At 43.0% G+C, this 15,294-nt stretch overlaps 1 protein-coding gene across 2 annotated transcripts in view; it reads left to right on the top strand.

Moving 5' to 3' along the window:
- GNL3L (G protein nucleolar 3 like) overlaps positions 1-13,072 on the top strand; it is a 28,980-nt gene extending 15,908 nt beyond the window's left edge. For both annotated transcript variants that reach the window (XM_080910464.1, XM_080910465.1), the window contains exons 10-16: positions 1,981-2,068; positions 2,544-2,718; positions 2,805-2,947; positions 3,198-3,334; positions 5,762-5,889; positions 9,045-9,267; positions 10,402-13,072. In XM_080910464.1, the coding sequence (XP_080766590.1) occupies positions 1,981-2,068; positions 2,544-2,718; positions 2,805-2,947; positions 3,198-3,334; positions 5,762-5,889; positions 9,045-9,267; positions 10,402-10,484 (977 nt within the window). In that variant the 3' untranslated portion in view covers positions 10,485-13,072. The remainder of the gene's footprint in view (positions 1-1,980; positions 2,069-2,543; positions 2,719-2,804; positions 2,948-3,197; positions 3,335-5,761; positions 5,890-9,044; positions 9,268-10,401) is intronic.
- The last annotated feature ends 2,222 nt before the right edge of the window (positions 13,073-15,294 follow it).

Genomic DNA, 15,294 nt, shown 5'->3' with positions numbered 1-15,294 from the left:
GGAGCTGAGGCTAAGCCTCAGTCTTTCTGAAACCCAAGTACTGCAGAAGGAGATGAGAGGGAATGAGAAAAATAGAGAGGCAGGGAAAGAAAGATCATCAGAAAGAGAATGTGCTTCAGCTTGAGACATGAAGAGAACTGTACAAACTGTTTAGCTATACACCACACTCTTGAATAGACAACAGAAGACAAAAAGAAGAAGAAGGCCAGATTGTGAAATTGGTGGATAATGAAAAAGACAAATTTAAGCTATTGTCATAAAGAGAATGAAGGAGATATCACCCCAAAGAGATGCTAAAAGGGACATTAAAACTATTATGTGGCCAGGTTTGCTGATACAGACCTGTGTGTTAGCTGCTTTAGAAGGTAGAAAGTTTGATTTCGAGGCCAGCCTTAGGGAACTTAGTGAGATCTTGTTTCATAAAAAAGTGCAGGCTGGAGAGATGGCTCAGTGGTTAAGAGCACTGACTGATCCCTCAGAGGTCCTGAGTTTAATTCCCAGCAGCCACATGTTGGCTCACAACCATTTGTAATGAGATCTGATGCCCTCTTGTGGTGTGTCTGAAGATAGCTACAGTGTACATATTTGTAAATAAATCTTTAAAAGAACAAAAAAGGAAGAGAGCTGGGAGTGTTGCTTTATGGTAGAGGACTTCCCTAGTATTGGTGCGACCCTGGGTTCAGTCCCCAGTGTTAAAAACAACAGGAGATAGATAAAGTGGGTACAAACACATGTAGAGAGGTTGGGGAAGAAGAGACACTTGATGTATGTACTTGTGTAGATAGGCATGTTCAAAAAAAAAGAGAACATACAGGAATGTAGACAGTTTGAACAAAAGAGATAGAGAGACAGGAACATACAACATAGGTCTACTCACACATACAGATCCTGAAGAACATATAAATGCCCACGCATGATATCCTGTACAGGCTACTAAGGGACACATCTGCAGGTACAGACAGACCAAGTTCTGTCTTTATTTGCACAGACCAAGTTCTGCCACCGATGAGCAAATAAAGTCACAGGGATACCACATGTGCCCAGATCCACTGTAACTCTTGATACAACCTAGAATCACAGAGAGCCAAACAGACATTCCTGTGATGAGATGAAATGTTTGAATAGTAAGAATTAAAGACATAGTTAGGGAGGCACACAAAGACAAAACAAGGCCATAATGGAACATGAATGGGGGCACATCTATAGACACACCCCAGAGAGAAGGGACAGAGTGTCCATATTGTCAGAAGTGGTATGGACAGGGTGGAGAATTTCACAGAAGCTAGTGTCCAGAATAAGAAGGAACGTTTTAGATACTCTCAGAAACAGCTGTGAAAGCAATGTAGATTTATTGAGGGGTCTAACACAAGGGAAAAGTACTCACATTTGAAATGAAAAGGACCAGGAGACACAGAGGTGTATATAGACTTCCAAGTACCTACCACAGATCTTTCTGGGCACACATGTAAGGGAGTCGTGCATACTGGCAAACTAGTACCCATAGAGGATACTGGATAGCGAGAATGCTATCCAGTGAGGCAGAAAATTACAGACAGCGCCAGACTGAAAGCGGTGCACGGGTGCTCACATACAAAGATTCCACAGGCGAAGGCAGCTGTGCAGAGACGGGGCATCTGGCGAGTAGTCCCGTCTCCCAGGGGAATTACAAGTTTGAACAGGTGGGTCTGTCTCAACACTTGATAGGTCGTGTCTGTGAGGCCTTATGTGGAGCGCCCCCTCCAGGCTGGTTGTGGTGAGAGGCAGACTGCACATCTAGAGAGAGGGCCTTGTGTGCCTAGAATGCTGACGAGAGAGAACTAGAAAGATTATTAGAGGCTTGGCCAGGGTCTGGGGCGAGAAGACAGGAATGTGTTTTGGCTCATCCAGGTGAGCCTGTCTCTGCCAGGCCTGTTCTTAAACAGGCTGGCCGGAATTCCTGTGAGCACTTTCTGCTCTGAGTATTCCACTCCTACTTTGCAGGCCTTCCCAATGTGGGGAAGAGCAGTCTGATCAATAGCCTGAAGCGCAGCCGTTCGTGTAGTGTGGGAGCTGTTCCTGGTGTCACAAAGTAAGATCTGCTCATTGCCTCACTTCAAAAATCCTTGACATTACCATTCCATTCTAGTTCATCTACTTTCAGCCCCTGCCCATTTCCTAATTGTAGACCATCCTCTGACTCATACCTAGGTTTGGGAACCCTACTAATAGCCCTCATTTACCTGGCTCATCCAGGTGTAGGTTTGGTGCCCTGCTGGGTCCTTCCTAACAAGTACAAATAGCTCTGTTGCTTAGATAAAGCAGTGGAGATTCAGAGAGTAAGAAACTTGTCTGAGATCCTGCAGGTAAGTCCCCAGAATAAGAAAGTAAATTTTAGAATTAGCCCTGGGTCTGTAGCACCTCAGATCTCCTTCCTGGCCCTGCATTTTTCCACTTCACCTAAGAATTATATACCCTCCCCTCTCTTCTCTGATCTCCCTCCCTTCCCCCTCCTCCTAGACCCAACATTTGTGACTCAATATCACAAATGTTGTTATTCTCTCTAGATTCATGCAGGAGGTCTACCTAGACAAGTTTATCAGGCTGCTGGATGCACCAGGCATTGTACCAGGACCCAATTCCGAGGTGGGCACCATCCTGCGTAATTGCATCCATGTGCAGAAGCTGGCAGACCCCGTGACCCCGGTGGAGACCATCCTTCAGCGCTGCAACCTGGAGGAGGTATAGAGCAGGGCACTCAGTGGATGCATACACTTTCCCACTACATCTCAGTTCCTTCTCATGGCTTTTCTTCTTCATTTTGCTAGATTTCCAACTATTATGGTGTATCTGGATTCCAGACGACTGAGCACTTTCTGACTGCAGTGGCCCAACGCTTGGGAAAGAAGAAGAAGGGAGGTGTATATAGTCAAGAACAGGCTGCCAAAGCTGTGCTGGCTGACTGGGTGAGGTGAGGAAGGGCTTGAGTAGGAGGTTGTGTTTATTGATGCCAGCCTGACTTCCTGGGTCCCAAGGTAGGGAATAGCCAAAGAACCCGGTCATGCCTTGCTCAGCATTTTGTGCCTAGTGGTTGGTTATTCAGAAATTCAACACATTGTTGAGATGCTGTTGTCTGGACTTTCTTGTCCTGCGTCCCTTTTTGGTAGGTTTATTTGTTCTCAGTGACATCACCAGAGACGTATCCTTATCTCCCAATACAGTGGGAAGATCAGCTTCTATACACCACCACCGCCCATTCACACTCTGCCCACCCATCTCAGTGCTGAGATTGTTAAGGAGATGACTGAGGTTTTTGATATAGAAGATACTGAGCATGCTAACGAAAACACCATGGAATGTAAGTGTGAATGGGTGGGGCACCTGTTTTGTCCTAATAGAGCCCCAGACCTAATGTCAAACGACACATTTCATCTCTCCTTCCCTGGGGCTGCATGGGGTTTGGTATTAAAATTTATTCATTGTCCTGAAAGGTAGAAAATTCTAGTTTGGGTTGTGAGGGTATGGGTAGGGGTGGTGGTTGTGGTGAAATTTTGGTAGATTGGCTGACTGACTGGAACCCTTTTAGTTTCTCTGAAAGTGAGGCTCTATTTCTTTTGGGTTGAAACATCCCTTTAAAAAGTGTGTGTGTGTGTGTGTGTGTGTGTGTGTGTGTGTGTGTGTGTGTGTGTGTTTGTGGGGGTTGTTTTTGAGACAAGGTCTCCTTGACTGGCCTATAACTCATTATGTAGACCAGGCTGTCCATAAACTACCTCTGCCTCCCAACTGCTGGGATTAAGGGCTCAAAAGTGGCTGTGTATGTTTACATGGGCCTCTAATTGCAGCCAAACAACCGAATCAAACAATTAAATGGTCCTTCTCCCTATTGTCCTCCTTCCTATTGCCCTAGGCCTGACAAAAAATGATGTTGAGGATTAAACCCATGGCCTTGTGCTTGCTGTCATAGCACCCCACCACTGAGCTACACCCACAGCTGTTCTGGGCTTTTTAGACAGGATTTACTATGTAAACTGACCAAGTGCTCACTGTATAGCCCAGGCTGACTTTGAACTTTAGATAATTCTCTCCCTTCAGGCTACTGTTCTATGCCACTGTACCTGGCTCCTCTACAGTCTTCTAAGCTTTCTTAGATTTTGATGTTTACCTTTATTGGCTATTAAGATATTCTAGTAAAAAAAGATTATATTTACTGGGTGTGGTGGTACCTGAGAGTCAGTAGCAGGTGATCTCTATGAGTTCCATGCTAGCTAGAGCTTCATAGTGAGACCCTGTGTCAAAAAGAGTCATCTGAAGAGTGCATAGACAAGGCTAGTTTTCCTGTTCTGTTGTCTCAAACTCCTCAGCAGATAGTGGGGTGGTTGTAAGTGTGGACTACTTACATTTAAATAAATGTAAGGTTTGTTCCTCATTAGTTGTATGATATTGAGTGAGTCTGTTCACTTCACTCTGTCTCTGTGATACCATTTGTGAGATGAGAACAGTAGCACCCATTCCAGAAGGGTGTGTATATAGATTTACCTAATTTGTAAAAGAGGGCCAGGGGAATAGCTCACTGGTACAGCTCGTGCTTAGTATTCACAAGGCCCTGGTTTGACCCTCAGCACTAAAAAGGAGTAAAGCGTATATAGAACAGTAGAGTCTGGCATATTGTACATTAGTGCTCTGTAAGGTGCTGTCTGGGGGATATAGAGGTGTGACTTACCAAAAATGGTGAATAGGTTTCTGTTCTTAGACACTACTATTTGTAGCCCTGGCCTGTGCCTGTGGTTTCTACTTCATTCTCTACTCTGTCCAGGCCACACATTTGGGAACAGTTGAGAAATCACTGTTTGACCTGCAGTCCTATTTCTGTTTCTCCTGAGGGCCAGTCATTTCCTTCTATGGGTGCTCTAAAGTCCTGGATTACATATGAGGACAAGAAGACTTGCTTGCCTTCTAGTTTATTCCATATGTGGCCTGAGTCAAGTCAGCCCCCTTGCTGAATTTTAATTTCTGATTCTGTTGAGTGGGCAGTTGAGAAGGATTTGAAATTATATTTTAATGATGTTGCTTGACCCTGGCTTTTATAAGGGCAAGATAAGTGTCATCACTGTACGGAAGAGGATGGGGAAGAGGTTACAGGTAAAAATGTATTTGAAGGAGTTGGTCCTAGTGTGGCATCTTGAAGAGTGAGCAGGAATTAAGGCATTCAGTAAAGTAGGTGGGATAAAGTTGGTAGATGTGAAACCTGAGCGTGGTGTGGTGGTGAGGGTTGCCCTGGAGGGCACTTCTAGGCAAGGGGCAAGAGGACAGAGGCCTGGTTCTAGGAGGGGAATCTTCATGGCTCTCTTCATCACATTTGAGCCAGAGTACAGTAGGTGCCTTCTGCCTGGTTTTCTCTTAATTCTAGGAATAAGACTTGCATAATTCCCATTTCTCATAAGCAAGGTGAAGCTTTAAGCTAACACCCAGTAGGCAAGTGTCCTATAATATTTATGCCTTTATTCTGTTTTTATTTTGAGACAGGATCTCTCCCTGTATATAGCCCAGGCTGGTCTTGAACACATGATCCTCCTGTTTTACCCTCCTGAGTGGTGAGATTACAGGTATGCACCACCTGGATTTACTAGTCATAATTTTAAATATTTGTTTTGTTGCCTCTTGACAGAAACAACCTCACCCACCCCTACACCTCTGGTGGCACCCTCACGTCCTTTCTGCTGAGACCTAACCAGAGGGCTGCCAGCAAGGGGGAGCCAGGATTCTAACAGTGGTGTTTGTGTTACAGGCTTAGCTGTGGGAGAATCTGATGAACTGTTGGGTGATATGGACACACAAAAAATGGAGGTCAGGTGGCTCCATTCTCCACTGGTGAAGATAGCAGATGCCATTGAGAATAAAAGCACCGTGTATAAGGTATCTGAACATCTTCACGGAAGCTATTTCATGCACAGGGTTCTGGGGAGGAGGCAGTTCCTTCTGCGTATCTCCCTTGAGGTGGTGAGGTATGAGTCGCTCACATACTTCCTATGGACTTGTAGATGCTTGACCTTGTGGGGTTTTGTTGGCTAGACAGTGACGTGTCTAAGGAGCTCTTTCACACAAGCTTTCCTAACCCTGGTTTCAGTCCATAGCACAGGCAGCACCACCTTACTCACCCAATTCTTCAATTAGCCGATGACTCCTTCTGTTGACTAATATCCAGAATCCCCATACACTGGTTTTAGTCACCAAATCCCATGGCTATTCCTTCCCATATTTCTTGAGATATGGTCAAAATTTTTTATCTCTATGGTTCCTGTAATCCTAGAGTATGCTTCTAGGCCTCAACTGACCTGGACATATGCTCCATGGTTTCTTTTGTTGCTGTTTGAGACAGGGTCTCATGTAGCCAAGGCTGGCTTTGAACACCTGATCCTCAGCGCTGAGATTATAGGCATGCAACATATATGCCTGGCTATTCTGTGGTTCTAGTCTGAACCTGTCAGTTCCCCTGCTTAAACACCTTTTCATGTCTTGCTATTCAACACCTCTACAGCATCATATGACTCTGTTTTGTTATTTTCTCTTTCAAGACAGGGTTTCTCTGTATAACAACTCTGATATAGACCAGGCTGGCCTCAAATTCACAGAGATCCGCTTCCCTCTGCCTCTCAAGTGCTGGGACTTAAGGAGTGCTCCTCCATGGCTGGCCACTCTTGAGTTTTTCTAGCATTTTTTTTCAGTCACCCATCTCTGTTCCTCCAAAGTTTTCATTTGAGACACGCAGAAGGAGTGATTATGGGTGGGCAATAATATGGGAAGAGTCTGTATTTAAGTGCCCTAAACTGTACTACTTGTTGGTCAGAGAACCCTTAAGCTACATCTTGAAGGCTAAGTTCTCTGGGCTCATAACAGGGCTCAAAGAGTATGGTGTTTATGGGGAATTGCTAGTGCTACTATGTGACTGGAGTAAAGGGTGAAAAAGATGATTCTGGAGTCCAAGAATAGAATGCATACCTTAAGTTTGACTTTGACCCTTAAGGCAACAGGAAAGCATTGATGGTTGCCTGTTTTCATTTCTGAGTCAAATCTCCTCTCTAGTTTTACGTATTGAACTACATTTTTTCTAACTCGGCAATATGTACTCATTACTTAAAATTGAGAATGGACTAAAGGCTACACAATAAAAAGTAAGTCTCTTATTTCTGTCCCCCACTCATTCTGCTCCCTCTTTGGAGACAGTCACTATTATCAGAATTTGGGATGCCCTTTCAGACCTGTCTTGTATTTATTCTCACACACACACACACACACACACACACACACACACCACACCACACCACACCCCCCACATACATTAGTTTGAGATAACCTTTTCTTAAAATTTGTAGCCTTGGCTGTTCTGGAACATATTCTGTTCAAACTCTCAGATTTACCCGCTTTTGCCTCCCAAGTGCTGGGATTAAAGGTGTGTGCCACTATTTGAGGCTGAGAGAAAACGGTTTTTTTTGGCAGTGCTGAGGATTGAATCCAGGGTCTCTTATTTACTAAGCAAGACCTTTACCACTGAGCTATATCCAGCCCAAGTAACTATTTTAATTAAAATAGAGGAGCCTTTCCCCATTTTTCTGTACTTTACTTATTTCCCTTACAAATTTGTTTAGTGATTGTTTCAAGACCCCTTATTTTTCATGGTGACATAGTATCTGGAAATATTTAACAAACATCTTGTGTTGCCATGCCAGTGAATAAGAATAGTTAGTTATTCAGAAAGAATGGGGTTCAGGTTGGCCAGGGAGGAAACCGACCTCTAATCAGTATGTTGTAGAAGGTAAGATGTGAGCAGGAATCATACCATTCATTCCCATCTTCACGTAGGGCTAGAAGTTTCCCATGCCTAAAAAAACAAAAACAAAAAACTACAAACCTGTCTTATAAGGCTTCCTTCCTAAATAATATTTTTCACTGAGCCATAAGCGTCTGGACATAGTATATTTCTTAGACACTGACAGTTGTCTCCCATTTTTGTGCTACAAGTTTCAGATTCTATAGAGGGCCCTCAGCAGACTTCCCCATTATACAGTTCCTAAGAAATAGTGTACGAGTATGCTGCTATGTCTGCCTACCTTGACAGGATCTTCATTGTAGAAACACTGTAGAGTGTATTACCATAAACTAAGATGCTTATGGCAGGACACTGTCACATATGTAGCTCACTGTTGCCTTAATCCCATTTATGTGACTGTGAGCTTCCTTACGCATGTATATATTTCTATATTAGATTGGTATATGATACATAGTAAATGCTCCGTTAATATTTGCTTTTACTACTCACATGCACCCAGCACACAGATACCCTTCACACTGCTTCGATAGCTAGACAAAATGCTGTGGATTAGGTTTAGCCTAGTTATTTACTGAAGCTGGAAATAAGTCTAACATTTCTTTGTTTGCAGGTTTGTCCCATATAGCTGGGCCCAAAGTAGATATTAGAAGTACTACCTGAGTCAGGCCTAGAAGGGTTACTTCAATAGAGGATCAGTACACTATCAGCTGTCACTGATCAAGTAAATACTTCTTTTCTGTATTTTTAAAGACAGTCTCTGTAGCTCAAGTTAACGTAGAATTCAGCCATCTAGTCCAGGCTGGCCTTATGGCAATCCTGCTTCAGTTTCTTGACTGCTAAGATTACAACTGTAAACCATCACTGCTTCCTTTCCTTTTTCAAATTCTTGTAAAAGCCTTGTAGCCAAGGTGGTGGTGGCACACACCTTTAAGCCTTCCCAGCACTTCAGGGGCAGGTGGATCTCTGAGTTCAAGGCCAGTCTGGTCTCAAGAGTAAGTTCCAGGACAGTCAGGGCTATAACACAGAAACTATCTTGAAAAACAACAAAAAGCCTTGCTAGCTACCCATTAGTCACCTTGTTGGACAGATGAACAAATTGAGTCTAATGGGCTCACTAAGCATCAATTAGAATATGGTGGAGCCACAATTGGCTTCCAGATTCCTTCTTACCCATCCCTATGTTTAGTTTCTCTGTAGGAGTATTTGGAGATCAAGACCCCACCATTATTCTTTTTCTTCCCAGATTGGAAATCTCACTGGGTATTGTACCAGACCAAACCGTCATCAGATGGGATGGCCTAAGCGCAATGTGGACCACCATTGCCCCCAAAATAACCGTGTAGCCGAAGTCAGTTCAGCGGACCGCCGCCCAATGTTGCAGAAGATCCTGGAGACGGACCCACTTCAACAAGGCCAGGCTCTGGCATCTGCCTTAAAGAATAAGAAAAAATTGCAGAAGCGTTCAGGTAGGGGTACCTGTTCCTCTGTTCTGGAACATGTCTGATTGGGGCTAGGACTAGGGACTTTTGAATAAGTATCTCCAAATGTCTATTTCCATGGAAGAGTTGGAGAGATAGAGTCAGGAAACCCACGGACTCTCAAACTCGCATCTCTTAGGGGCTGGAAAGATGGCTGTATTGTTAAGAGCACTTGTTGCTTTTGCAGGAGACCCAGGTTTGGTTCCTAGTAGCCACATACGACTTGAGTGTCCATAATTTGAGTTTTTGGGCATCTAACAATTCATCTGATTTCTGCAGATGATTAACAATTAACATGTGGTTTGCATACACAGTCATACCTCAGTATCTGTGGTTATAATATAAAAATGTAGGTAATATTGGTTGACTTTGTCATCTAGTCTTTTTATCTAGGCTGTATTTTATAGCTTATTTTGTTCTGGCTCTACAGTGAGTCCTGGGAATCCAAGGGCGACTTACCCTTAAATTCCAAGTCTTGTTAGGGGCAAGCGTGAGGCCCTGGGTTCGGTCCTCAGCTCTGAGAAGAGAAAAAAAAAGACAAAATAACCAAGTCTTGTTAGGGAGTAGAAAGGAGGAAAAACAGTGACAGTGTAGAACAGTCACTCTGAGGGCACACACAACAAGCACTTCTAGAGAGCTTAGCCCAGCTTGGAGACAGGGCTGGTCAGCAGAGGGTTCCTGGAGAGGTCTCAGGGAATCCTGAGGAACAGATGTATCTTGAAGATGAGACTGTGAGTGGTAAGCCTTCAAGTTCAAAGCTAGTACTAGTGTGCACTCCTTTGCTGTGAGTGATTGTTTTGGGGTGAGTAAGAGTGATGGAGGAGTGCTAAGTTCACACAGTAGAAGGAAGTTACTATTTTAGTACTCAGAAGACACAAAAATACTTGGAATCCTATGAGTCTGAAACCACGAGAAATAAACTATGCTGGGGTGATCACTTGTAGGTGAATGAATCTCCCGTGAGGCTGACAAGTTTAATGGCTCATCAGTTTTGCCAAATGATTAGATGTGTAACTGAGCCAGTTGGTAGGTTGGTATGGGCCAAGTGAGTGATAAGCTGTCTGTGGTAGGCCTGTTGGCTAAGCCAGCTACCCAAAGATTGCCTGTATTCTCCATCTACAGATAAAATTGCCACTAAGTTGTCTGACTCCATGATGTCTATGCTTGACCTCTCTGGCAACTCTGATGACTGTGCTGGTGACTGAGCAGCTGACCTTCCCCTCATACTGCAAGTACTACTTCCTGTGGGACGGGAGAATCCAGATGCCTTTTCATTCTCCCTGATGTACTTACATTAGAACACCTCCTTATCAAGTATCTTCTGCTGTCGTGCCGTCCGTTCTTATCAAAGGTCTGGAGCTGCCAAACCCCAATACCCTCTACCTAATCCATCCTGTCTTTGAAAATGACTTTGTGTCTGTTTTCATGGTGCCAGGAATTGAACCTAATAGGTCCTCACACATGTTAGACAGTCATTCTCTTAACCAAGCTGTAGTATTTCCATCATCAACATTCATCGTTAGCATCGGGGAGTCTGCTCACTCAGCCTCCCAAGTCCTGGGGTTACAGGCTTTTGTCACCATCCCCAGCTCCTGCTGTGTTTTACATGGTAAATAAAATCAGCAGACTCTTTGGCATGGTGGCAACATACCTGTAACCCTGACACTTGGGAGCCCTGAGCTAGGAGGACTGTAAGTTGTAGGCCAGCCTGAGCTATCCAGCAATACCCTTTCTCAATAAAACAGCCCAAAACAAATAAGCGGAGTTCAGCTGGGCACATGCCTTTAATCCTAACACTCTGGAGGCAGAGGCAGGTAAATCTAATGAGTTTCTGGTCATCCTGGTCTACTGAGCAAGTTCCAGGACAGCCAGGGCCTCATAGAGAAACTCCGTCTTGAAAAATGAACAAAAAGATTTTGTAATTATTTTTTAAAAAACAAATAATCAGAGTCCAAGTGCTGACAGTGTACCTTGTACTCTAAATTCCTGTGTCCTACCGTGTGAGTTAGGCTGATAAGGGTTAACCTCCTAGACAGGTTAATGTTCTAAAGCCTAGACTGCTGAGAAACCTGGTGGCGGTGGTGGTGGCGGTTGTTCCTGGATGGGTGATCCTTTTTGTTTTGATCACCCTACAAGATCACAGTGCCAACACTCTTGCCTATGTATTTTCCAAATCAGTAGGTAGGCCCTCATCTGAGGAGTATAGGCGTAGAGAAGGACAGTGGTGAGTCTTCTATCTCTGGAAGTGTCTGGGGATGGGATCAAGGATGAAGATTCTAGAAGGAGTATACCTATCATAGTAAGTTGGAAAGCCATTGGCTACAGGATGTTCAGGAAATGTAGACCTCTGTTTTCTGGACAGTTAGGGGCTGAGCACAAACTACTAAACTCTGAGAATTAGTTACTGCCTTTTACCTTCAATATATCCCTGCCAGGAAGGGGTGAGGCTCAGAGAGCTGACAGAATGTGCTCATGTCAACATTAAGTGCTGGTGTGCTAGACTTAACACTCAAGTCTAAATCAGATCTTAGGCTAGCCGTTTGGTTTGTATTATTTTGCCTTCTCAACAAAGGAGCACCACTCTGTACTGTTTTCTGTTGTCATGTATTTAAAATATATTTTCGCTACTCTTGTGTTTTTTAAAAAAGGTAGTATTTTATGGAAAAACTATCCTTTCTAAATGTCTTTAAATGATGTCCAACTTAATTCACTGATTTCATCTGAAGTTTCAGTAGACAATAATGTATTAGAAATAAAAGCATCCAGATTCTTGGAACATAATCATGCCAACATAAAATAGAAGTAAACCAGGAGGGTGGCTCACACCAGTATTCCAAGCAGTCGGAATGCTGAAGCAGGAAGATGGCGTGAAGCTGAGTCCAGCCTGGGCTTCAGAGGAAGGGGCAGTCTCAAAGCAAAACACAGTAATGTGGAATTCTAGATATTCTAATGCTAATGTATCTCAAGGTGGGGGGTGGTGTGAACATATGCAGAGAGAGGGTCTCCCCAATATACCCCAGTGTGATCCTGAACTTTTTAGCTCATTGATTAGCTTCCCAAGTGCTGGGATTGCAGGTGTTTGCTGTCATGCCCGAATATTTCTTTATTCCTTAAACAAATTTCTTGGGTCTTTATTCTTTCCTTAAAAAATCATTTTTATACAGTAAATCTCATCCTTTACTGTATAAAAGGTGTGGTCTGACACTTTTTTAACAGGGGTGGTCTGCCACCATAATCAAGTAGAGAATTTCTGTGGCCTTGTCCCCATACTTACTGTGTCTCCTTACAGTATGGTCCTACCCCCATCCTAGTAGGCACAGACCTCTTTCCTGGTCCTTAGTATGAATGTTGTAAGTCACACAGGGGCTTATTTTATGGCATTAAGCTTTTAGCCTTTTCTTTTTAAACCTGCCATTCAAGTTAGATACAGTTGTATAAGCCCTGATAAATGGATAAAGATAAGGACAGAAGAGTTCTATTAGCCTCCCCTCCACCATTCCTGGTCTTTTATAGTCAAATCTTATTCTCTTCCTGACAGTCACTGACTTGTGCTTTCTTTCAATTTATGGCTTGTCTTTTGAAAAGAGTTGTAAGTGGTATGTAACAGTATGTAACTATTGAGAATAATGTGGTATAAATGATAGATTTGATATCCATATCACTGGATGTGTCAATAGTTTTGATCCCCATTTCATATGCTATTGTGTGGATGTCTTACTGCTTATTCAACTCCAAGTTGGAGGACATTCTTTACAGTTGAAGAAGTTATGAATAAAGCTGCTATAAAACCTTGTGTGAGACTTTTCGTTTCTTTGGATTGCTGCAATATATGGTAAGCATATGGTTAACATTCTAAGAAACGGCTAAACTTCTTTGTTCTTTTAATATACATTAAAAATATTATTTTATCTGCATGTATGTCTGTGTACCATGTACATGGCTTGGTGCCCACAGAGGCCAGAAAAGGTGTCAGATCCCACGGATTGGTTGGTTGTGAGCCACTGTGTGGTTGCTAGGAACTGAACTTGGGTCCTCTTCAAAAGCAAAGTGATCTTAACTGCTGAGCCATCTCTCTGCCTCCTAACTTAACTTTTAAGATTCATGTGCAATACATTGGTTTTCATTTTGATATTATACACACACATATATATGTGCACACTCACATATGTATACACACACACACATACACATTATCCACCTGTTGATGGATATCTGGGCTGGTTCATTGGCATGTCTTTTGTAAACATTGTAGCAATAAAAATGAATGTGCAGCTCCCCCTGTGCTCTGCTGACTTGGATTCCTTCAAGTATATATCCAGGAATTAGTATGGTTGTTTAGTATGATAGTTGTACTTTTTAAAGGCTTATGTGTGGAAGAGTGAATACCACACGTGGTGGTGCCTGTGAAGCCAGAACACATCAAATTCCTTGGAGCTGGGGTCACAGGTTTACTATAGGTGCTGGGAACCAAGCTTTGGGCCTCTGGAAGAGCAGAAAATGTAACTATTGAGCTGCCTCTCCAGTCCCAGTGGTTGAATTTTGAACTTTCTGAGGACTCTCCATACTGCTTTCCTTAGAGTCTACCCCAGTTTCCCTTCCCAACAGCAATGCCTAATTGTTTTCTCCTTCCCCACGTCCTCACCAGCAGTTACTGTCCTTCATTTTCCTCATGGAGGACATTCTGATTGGGATAACATAGATTCTCAAAGCAGTTTTAAGGGCTGTTTTCCCTGTTGGCTAAGGATGATAAACATTAAAAAAAATAGCCAATTTCTATTTCTTTAATTTTTTTTTTTAGGATTTCACACATGCACTGTCAGATGTATACTTGGCAAAGATAGTCATTCCGTGGGTTGTCTCTGATGGTTTCCTTTGCTGTGCAGAAACCTTTTAATTTTGTCCAATCCCATCTGTCAGTCTTGGGAAGTTATTTCCTGTTCTCTAGGAGTCATTTCCAGAAAGTCCTTGTCTGTGTGTACCTTAAGTCTTCCCTTCCCCAATGTTTCTCTGTTTCAGTTTCAGGTCTGACTTTGAAGTCTTTGATCCATTTTGAACTGATTTTTGTGTAGGGTGAGAGATGGGTCATGTTTCCTTCTTCTGCAGGCTATCTTCAGTACCATGTTTTGAAGAGCTGTCTTTTTTTCAGTGTATATTTTGACAGCTTTGTCAAAGATTAGGTAGCTGTAGGTGTGCAGGTTTATTTCTGGCTTCTTCATTCTATTCCATTTTTCTTTTCTTTTTTAAAAAATTATTTATTTAATGTATATAAGTACACTGTAGCTGTCTTCAGACACACCAGAAGAGGGCATGGGACCCCATTACAGATGGTTGTGAGCCACCATGTGGTTGCTGGGATTTGAACTCAGGACCTCTGGAAGAGCAGTCGGTGCTCTTAACCACTGAACTATCTCTTCAGCCCCCATATTCTATTTTTCTGTGTGTCATTGATAACCCATTTCCAGTGTGGCACTAACATGGGATTAAAGGCATGCAAATGCTACAATACACAGCATATATTTTTTTCTAAGGTGCTATGCAGTTTGAAGTGTAATAGATAGAAATCATAATCTCAGCACTCGGGAGACAGAGGTAGAGAGATCTCTGTGAGTTGGAGGCCAGCCTGGTCTACAGTGTGAGTTCCAGGACAGCCAGGGCTACACAGAGAGATACTCTCTCAAACCCAAAACCAACCTCCTCCCCCCAAAAAAACCAAAACAACAACAAAAGGTACTTTTTATTTTTTACTTTTTTTGAGACAGAATTTCATGAAATCCAGATTGGCCTTGAATTTAAGAGATGGTTTATTTTTGGATGTAAACTGTCTAGCATCACATAAAGATGGCATTTTTAGTTTTGGGGCAACTAGCATACTGTTTTTGTAATGTCCACACTAACTTATATTCTCACTGGTATAAGACATCCTCTTAGGCTAGAGACATGCTTCAGCAGTGAGAGGTCCTGGTCTTCCAAAGGGCCTGCTTTTTATCCCCAGAACCTCTATTGGGAGATGACTCC

Source organism: Micromys minutus (assembly GCF_963924665.1).
Source record: "Micromys minutus genome assembly, chromosome: X".
Lineage (NCBI taxonomy): Eukaryota > Metazoa > Chordata > Mammalia > Rodentia > Muridae > Micromys > Micromys minutus.
This window is presented reverse-complemented; position numbering and strand designations above follow the sequence as displayed.